General features: G+C 38.1%; 2 protein-coding genes across 2 annotated transcripts; both read right to left on the reverse strand.

The window, feature by feature from the left end:
- Positions 1–215: 215 nt before the first annotated feature.
- On the reverse strand, positions 216–5,792 carry LOC110793468 (5-oxoprolinase 1). The gene is made up of 2 exons (XM_021998342.2): positions 5,636–5,792; positions 216–4,388 (listed from the first exon to the last, which is right to left on the reverse strand). Exon 2 carries the CDS (start codon positions 4,354–4,356, stop codon positions 553–555), a length of 3,804 nt encoding a protein of 1,267 aa, XP_021854034.1. The 5' UTR covers positions 4,357–4,388; positions 5,636–5,792; the 3' UTR covers positions 216–552.
- Positions 5,793–7,259: 1,467 nt separating this feature from the next.
- On the reverse strand, positions 7,260–8,051 carry LOC110793455 (gibberellin-regulated protein 12-like). The gene is made up of 3 exons (XM_021998328.2): positions 7,924–8,051; positions 7,794–7,824; positions 7,260–7,534 (listed from the first exon to the last, which is right to left on the reverse strand). Exons 1-3 carry the CDS (start codon positions 8,002–8,004, stop codon positions 7,353–7,355), a joined length of 294 nt encoding a protein of 97 aa, XP_021854020.1. The 5' UTR covers positions 8,005–8,051; the 3' UTR covers positions 7,260–7,352.
- Positions 8,052–9,009: the final 958 nt, after the last annotated feature.

Raw genomic sequence — 9,009 nt, forward strand, 5'->3', positions numbered from 1 at the left:
AAACAGAGCAAGTGCATAAACTACCAAGATTCCCTACTTAACACAATCTAATTCTTAATGAGCACAAACCAGAAGAATGAAAAAATTTACATATTTCACAGTTCACACTTTAGATCTCTGGCTGCCTTGAAGAATTGCTACCTTGCTCTAAACAAATTACAACTTTCAACCTTTTTAATGATTACTAATAAACTTGTTTACTTGCAAGCCACAACTAATGAGAATCATAATATAAAATTCCATTATACCAAGTACAACAATTAGCAAAAAAACTTTTCATTGTTCAGTTAAAATGCACTACAAAGTGGACAAAACAGTGAATATGAACTGAGGTATGTGTGACCTTTTTCTCATTTAACATACAGGTAATACAACAATTAGCAACAAACTTTTCATTGTTCAGTTATTGCTGTTATTTTCACCTCGTAAAAAAAAAGGGTTGTTATTGTTCGGGTGATCATGTCCTTGGACAAACAAAGGAAACTATTTCAAATAATGCAGGCGTACCTTTGTGCAGTACACATCGACAGTTCAATGGGCAGCATCTAACTTCTAGAGAGAAGAACCAAACCCACCTCCTCCAGGAGTTAAAATCACAACAGTTTCTCCCCCCTGTACATGAATGGTATTTTTACCTCCTAGATAAATTTTCCTCTTATCAGTAGTAATTAGGTAATTAGCACCACGAGCCCCATCTTTTCCTCCTCTCAATCCTCTTGGAGCATGAACACGTCTCTCGGAAAGAATGCTCACTATGACTGGCCGCCTAAATTCAATCTCTCTTACAAGCCCATCTCCTCCTCTGTGAACCCCGTCACCTCCACTATTCTCTCTGAGACCAAATTTGTGCAGAATCACTGGGTACCTCTGCTCAAAAATCTCTGGATCAGTCATACGAGTATTTGTCATGTGACACTGTACACCACTAGTTCCATCCCAGGTTGGACCGGCCCCACATCCGCCTCCAATAGTCTCATAGTAACCAAATGTGTTATCCCCGAAAGTCAGATTATTCATGCAACCTTGAGAACAAGCACATGCTTGGAATGCAGTGAGTATGACATCAGTGACTCTCTGGGATGTGAGGACATTGCCTCCCACCACGGCAGCTTTGTCACTCGGAGAAAGAAAACAACCTGGTGGAATATAAATTTTTACAGGGGCAAGACAGCCTTGATTCAGAGGAATGTCAACATTTACCAAACAGCGAAGGCAATATATGACTGCAGCTGCTGTAACTGCTTCTGGTGCGTTCCAATTACCATATACTTCTGGGCTTGTCGAAGAGAAATCAAAGAAAGCTTCTCCCTTGTTTGAATCAATTGTAAGTTTAAGATGAATAGTAGAACCATCATCCATGTAATCTTCTTCTTCAATGGTCACTATACCCCCTGCTTCAGGCCCACCAGATGGGGATGCCACTTTAGCCGCCACTGATTTGAGCATTTCTCTGACGGCTTCTTCTGCATTGAGCTGTACATATTTCATGTATGCATTTACAGTCTCCAAACCATACTGTTCAATAAGCTCTTTGATAAGAGAAATGCCTCTTTGGTTAGCAGCTACTTGTGCATGGAGATCTGATAAATTGTCTTGGAGCCTTCGAGTTCCTGGGATCTTATGAGCAGGATCATCAGAACATGGGTACTGGAGAAGTTTTACAATACCTTCCTCCTGAAACATACCCTTTTCCACAAGTTTGAAGGCTTTGATGGCAGCCCCTTCTTCCCATATAGCCTTGGAGAAAGGGGGCATGCTTCCAGGAGTAATACCTCCAATTTCAGCATGATGTCCTCTACTAGCAACAAAAAACACCAGTTTTCCATTATCAAATACAGGAGTGATAACAGTTATATCAGGTAGATGACTACCGCCAGCACAAGGATGATTGGTGACCAGAACATCTCCTTCATTCAAGTTATCACCCCAGTACTTCAATTGCCAACAAACAGTACTTGACATAGCACCGAGGTGCACAGGAACATGAGGAGCATTAGCTACAAGCCCTCCATCAGGATCAAATAGAGCACAGGAAAAATCTAGCCGTTCCTTAATGTTTGTTGATATTGAAGTCCTCTGTAGAGTCCGTCCCATCTGCTCAGCTATCCCCATAAATCTGTGATTGAAAATTGAAAGCTGCACCACATCCGCAACTTTGTCCGAAACTTTTGTTATGTTTGATATTGAGTCGATTTCAATTTTGATGTTTCCGTACTTTGTTATCATAGCTCTACAATTTGGCTCCACAATCACCGTACTGTTACCATTCATGATAATAGCAGGCCCAGGGATGGCATGACCGTAACCCAGATTTTCAAGCTTGAACACGGGGGCCTCTTGCCACCCATTTTGAAAATAAACCTTGCATACACATTGACTGTTTGGACTTCCTGAAGCAGGGTTCTGAGCTTTGGGTTTTAAGATATTAGTGACTCCTACACCCCGAACTCTTACATCACAGACAAGAGTGTTCCTGTTCTGCAGTTTGAATCCATACTCCCGCTGGAACAGCTTCACAAATTCAGTAGCGTAGTCAAATGCTGATCCACCATCACTTTCTTGTTTTTTGACCATGATGGCTGTATCCGTACCCTCATACCTCAGATTCAAATAAGTTTCAGTTTTGATGCTCTCTTCTCTAAAACCTTGTTCTTGCAGCTTGTGTTTTACCAGCTCCAGCAACTTGGCTTCTCTACATGAAGCTTCCTGAACCGATTCACTGCAATAAACAGCAGCATATGGCTCTTGAGCCTCTTCTACAACATCAGCTAGTCCCATTCCATACGCACTTAGTATACCACAGAACCTATGGATTAATACCTCTTTCATGCCCAACGCCCTAGCAATAGCACAGGCATGTTGGGGTCCAGCACCTCCAAAACAAGCAAGAGCATGGTTCCGCGTCTCGTGGCCTTTCATCTCTGTCAATTGACGTATTGGACGACACATTGTCTCATTTGCAACATTGACAAACCCAAGAGCTATCTCCTCGACAGACATGTCTTTTGCTGATGAGTCTTGGCTCTTCCTGTGTGAATTTATTTGCTCAGCAAGCTTCTTAAACTCTTCTCTGGTTGCATGAACATCTAAAGGCTGGTCTTCATTGGGTCCAAAAATAGAAGGAAAATATTCAGGAATAACATAACCCAGCACTAAATTAGCATCTGTAACTGCTAATTCACCTCCTTTCCTGTAGCACACAGGGCCAGGGTGAGCCCCTACTGATTCTGGTCCCACCTTGAAGGCTCCAAACTGGAATTTTAACTTTGATCCTCCACCAGCAGCAACAGTGTTTATGTCAAGCTGAGGTGCCTGAATAACTGCTCCAGCAATCTGAGTTTCAAGCACTTGTTCATAACCACCAGCATAACGACTGACATCCGTGGATGTACCCCCCATGTCAAACCCAATAAGAGGCTTATCTGTTTCAATACCAAACAAAGTCTGCGAGTAACCAACAACACCCCCAGCAGGGCCTGATAAAACTGCTTTATGACCTGAAAATCTACTTTCAGGTGCTAGACCTCCATCTGATTGCATAAAAAGAACATTAACCTTCCCCAAGCCTTCATCAAATTTGGATATGAATCCAGACAAGTAATCTTTGATAACTGGGGTAAGATATGCATCCACACTGGCAGTTAGACCCCGTGGAACTGCTCGAACCATAGGTGTCAAGGCCGATGATAGAGATACGTGTCTAAAGCCCATGCTCAAGGCTAATTTCTCCACAGAGATCTCATGCTGTGGGTAGGTGTAAGAGTGCATCAACACGACAGCTAGACAACTTACTCCCTTATCCAACAGTCCTTTCAGCAAAGGCCTCAAAGATCCTTCATTTAAAGGCTTTGCAACTCTCACTAATTCACCTGAAACACCTTTGACTACATGTGATGAGTTGACGTTCTCTTCCGTATCAAGAACGAGTTCAACTCTTTCTTCAACCTCCAAAACCTCTTCATAAAGATTTGAAGGCTTGGATACAGTGAGGTCAAATATGTTCGGACGAGCCTGGTTTCCAATTTGCAACAGGTCCCTAAATCCTTGAGTAACACATAGGGCAATCCTCTCTCCTTTTCTCTCTAAAAGGGCATTTGTAGCCACAGTTGTACCCATGCGTATCCACTCAATTTTGTCAGTGGGAATCTTGGAAGACCGAGGGACTTTCTCCCCAGTATATTCTTCCAAAATTCTACGGATACCTTCAACTGGAGCATCATCATAGTTAGAAGGATCGACAGATAATAGTTTCATAACACGACCTTCAGTTTGATCAGGGAGTTCAGCATATACATCAGTAAACGTGCCCCCTCGGTCAATGCAAAACCTTAATTTCTCAGAACTAATGCTGCCCATTTGAGCACTGAATGTCTAGAATTCGGATTATCCTACAGACATGTTAATTCATGGGAGAAAGTCAGATTGTGTGCCCAACGAATATTTCCATGATAAGAAGAAAACTATCACCAGTTTCATCAGAATCATCACAGATACCAGTAGTTAGGCAATATAGATAATTCTGTTAAACACGAAAGTCTCCAAAACTTGCAAAAGGGCCACCACATATACAACTAAATTAAATATGGCGTATGCCCCTGTTCGGCTCCCTAGATTATCACAACTCAAGTCTCAAGGTCCGAAAAAACATGTCTATCAATCCTATCATATCACTATGGACACTGGTTTACGACCTTAAATCCACATCACTCAATTGTTTTTCCATCTCTTACTCACATTAGCATCAAGACTGTTTTCCTTTCAACTCCCAGCAGTATCTATATCATACCTAAGTGAGCTACCCCATTCCGTTGAAGAAAATTAGATACCACATTGACTATGTATTTCAAAAGGAATTACAGATGAGTTCATGATCGCATCAAAAGTTCCTTTCCCTCCACCGACCCCCTTCTTCCCTTTCCCTCTATTGATCGGTAGGTGGGATGGGGGGGGGGGGGGGGGAATTTCGCACTTCGTATAGTGTAAGCGATTTGTAAAGCAAAGATAAATTCATTATGAGGATGAACACCACGACTAAAGAGTCCCATTCACAGAATGATAATCTACTTCCTGTACTACTTCTTTTGAATGCTCATAATACTTTTCTAGTATAAAATTTATTCATTTCCTTTTTTCCCACACATTTCAATTAAAAACCAGTACTTACTGTCCATTTTCCCAATAACCAACAAAGAACAAGAAATTAATAAGGAAAATTCTAGCTGAAAATAATTATTAAAATTAAAAAATAAAATAAAAATAAATGTAATTTGTAGCTCGATCACTAGCTCATACATGAAAACTAAGTAACAAGATCCACAAGAGAAAGCAAATTCGCCTGATTAACGCAAGAAGTTGGAAATTATCAAAATAAACAGAAGATTAAATAAAACTAAGAGCATCAATTAGAGTTTAATTAATGGGTGGAACCCATATCTTTATTTGGATGATCATCCATAAAGCAGTTGATTTTTGGGTGATACTTCAACTTGGGATTGTGAAAAAAAATACATGGGTAAAATGAAGAAACTATGAAATGAAATCAATGATGATTATTGAAATATAATAAATTGAAAACATAATAAGAATCTGAATAATAATCTCAGTATTTGTTAAGAAACATATAAAAATCATATACCTGGTTCGCGAAAGATGTCAGTGAGGAGGAGACTGGAATGGAGAAGAGAGAGAGAAAGCAGTATCGAACTTTGTTTTCTGGTTCACACCGATGACGAGGACTGCATAAAGCGAGCCGTTTAGATCAGATCAATCCCGAATTTCCGAGTGTATCCTTTATTTGGGTTGGTTGGGTACTTGGGTTCGGTGCGGTTTGGTTTGAGGAGTCAGTTGGATGTTGGTTTGAGGAGTCAGTTGGATGTTGGTTTGATTAAGTTTTGCGAAACATTGAACGATTTGGGTGCACAATTCTTATTTACATGGGTTGTACGATAAATACTGTGCACCGAAGTTAACGTAAAATGCTTAAAAGTTACCCTTATACATGTAAAAGTTATCTATTTTTTACTGATAAATTTTTTCATTTTAATAAAAAATATTTTTTCAAAATCACTAATAATGTATAAAATTTATCTTTTAGCCCTTTAAAATGTTTATCGATTAACTTATTTTTTAGTAATATAAAAGTTAGAAAAAATTGGGTAAAAGTTAAATTGTTGCGTAGATTGGCTGAAAAAAGGAAAGGGCGTGCTTGTGTGAAATATAAAGATGGATGGAAGGTCAGAGAGAGTGAAAAGGCCAAAGGAAAAAGAATATGTGAATTGGAGTAGGGGTCAAGAAGCCGTGGTTAGCCGTAATACCAACCATCTAGATGTCTCTAGTCGTGCTGAGCCCGCGTGCCTTAGGGTTTTGGGGTAGATTGAGCAAGACCTTATTACCCTAAAGTTACATGTTACATGTATCGTCCTGTGGTGCATGTAAATGTACATTAACAAAGTGGTTTATCCATTGCTCGAGCCCATGAAAACGACTAAGTTGTAAATATCAATAAAGGTTTGTCTACTGGTTAAAACTAAGGGTTTATACGTGTATGATAAGTATTAGGTTCAAATCTCTTTCATTCGTTTGTAATTTTATGGCCCATTATTTGTAACTTAAAGGTAGTGTTGCACAAAATAATGGGCCTATTAATTTGTTGAGAGTAGGGATGGCAACGGGTAGGATCTGGACCGGATCCTCTAGGATCCAGATCCAGATCCGTTTTTTAGGCAAGGATCCAGATCCTACCCGGATCCGCTGGGTAATGAAATTGAGGATCCAGATCCGACGGATCCTACGGATCCGCGTCCAAAACGGATCCAAAACGGATCCTAACTTATTTTTTCATCAAACGACCTTAATTTTCATTTTAACCTTAAAACATATTTTAACAAATTTTTAATAACAACGATATTTGTCCATATAAGCATTCACTAAAATAAAATTTAACAAATCCAACATAAATAATATTAAAAGTTCAAAAACTTCAATAATACTACAATTTTTAAGTATTTATTTTTATATTTTTATATTTTTTTTTTATAAAAACGGGTAAACGGATCCGGATCCGGGTAATGAGTTAGGACCCGATCCAGATCCGTTTTTAAAACCAAGGATCCATATCCTACCCGGATCCGTCGGGTCCAAAAATTGAGGATCCAGATCCACGGATCTGGATCCACGGATCCGGGTCGGGTCCATTACCCACTGCCATCCCTAGTTGAGAGAAGTAAAAAGATATTATTTACTCGTATAAAATGAACTCAATTGTCTATTTAATAGTCATTGAATTACAACAATATTGGCCATATCCTCACTCTAATCAAAGAAGTAAATAATAAAGTTGCATTTATAATTTATCATGGACATTTAGGCTTTCCTTCTTGCGTTTTCCAGTTATTATAGCACGGACATTCTTCTTTATTCCCGTACGTTCCTGACGGAACACACAAACATTTCACACAACACTTGTTACAATATAACAGACAAGGCTTCCTATGGTGAGTCTTCGAGCACCGGTAATCACATGCTGACGGACATTCTGCAAATTTATTGCACCAGATTAAACATCAGTTATTTGAAACTATAAATTTTACCGTGTTACAATAATATAATGATGTCGTGTAATCATGTTTTAAAGTTCTATGCAAATAAGTATATGTCAAAAAAACATGATAATGTGGTGTTACTGTAAAGATCTCGTTTTTAAAAAAAAGTAGACAACATATTTTATTTTAGAAGATGTGAAAGTATGATATTAATTTCCCATGTGGAATCAATCCAGCAAAACACGCACTTACCTCGTTTTGTCAATGAGCCTGGGCCTCCTGCCTAATCGAATTCAACAAATTAGAAAATTTAGAATTATTTTGAGCATCAAATATTTACCCAAAAAAATGAGTGTTCATAGGTAGTGATGTCGAAACTTACCATAGAAACTTCGATAATTAGCATCGACATGAGAACAAGAAGCATAAACTTGACACTAAAACCAGACATATATGCAGCCATACTTCTAAGTTTCGACTAACTTTTTTTTGGGTAAAGGAAAGTTTATGAACTTATCAATGCTTCATTTCATGTTATTAAGGGCCTCTTATATACCGAGTACGTTATGTAGTGCATGCGGCTATATTTCGGTATCATGGTCAGTTTCCAGTTTTGGTTTTATGAATTTCAAAGGTCATATCACTTAGGTTGGAATAATGAACTTAAAAGTTATTATATCTAAAATAATCATATTAGTTTTGGAAACTGGCAACAAAAACAAGAAAATATTATTTGTATTTTTCATTTTTTTAATTTATTAAAAAAGCAGAGAAACGGGAACAGAAACAAATCAAGCTGAATATTTGGGATATTTTCTCATGTTCTTGCTTATGGAAACATCAAAAAAATCAAGGTGAATATTTCATTCCTAATATGACCAAAATAAATTTTTTATATAAGGAAATTGTAGATATGTGAAATAATTCATTTGGTAACAAATCAAAAAATTTAAATAAAAATTTCACCTTAAGAAGTTTACGTTTCGGGACTTAAATTCAAGTCATATATTAAACGTCCTGTTGCAAAGTTAACGTTACATAAAACTCGTCCCGTTGCAAAGTTAACGTTACATAAAACTCGTCCCGTTGCAAAGTTAACGTTACATAAAACTCGTCCCGTTGCAAAGTTAAGGTTACATAAAAGTTATCCCGTTTCAAAATCGACTTAATAAGATTAGAGGGTTTTAAGGCTTTTACAACGTTATGCCCGCACATGTTTATGTTTTTAACGCAAACAAACGATCACTTCATTAATTAGATATTGGCCTTGTTTGGTAGATAGAGGTTTTGGAGAAAATTAGAGGTTTGGACCACTATTAGAGGTTTGACTAGTCAAATACTCTAATAGTGGTGTTTGGTAGAAAGAGGTTTGAATTAGAGTTTTGGCCTAAAACCTCCATTTATCAACACGCTGCTTTGAGCAACGTTTCGTTGAGAGTTTTGTAAGTACGAAATTGTAAAAGACGAT

This window comes from Spinacia oleracea, chromosome 6 (genome assembly GCF_020520425.1).
Source record: "Spinacia oleracea cultivar Varoflay chromosome 6, BTI_SOV_V1, whole genome shotgun sequence".
NCBI lineage: Eukaryota > Viridiplantae > Streptophyta > Magnoliopsida > Caryophyllales > Amaranthaceae > Spinacia > Spinacia oleracea.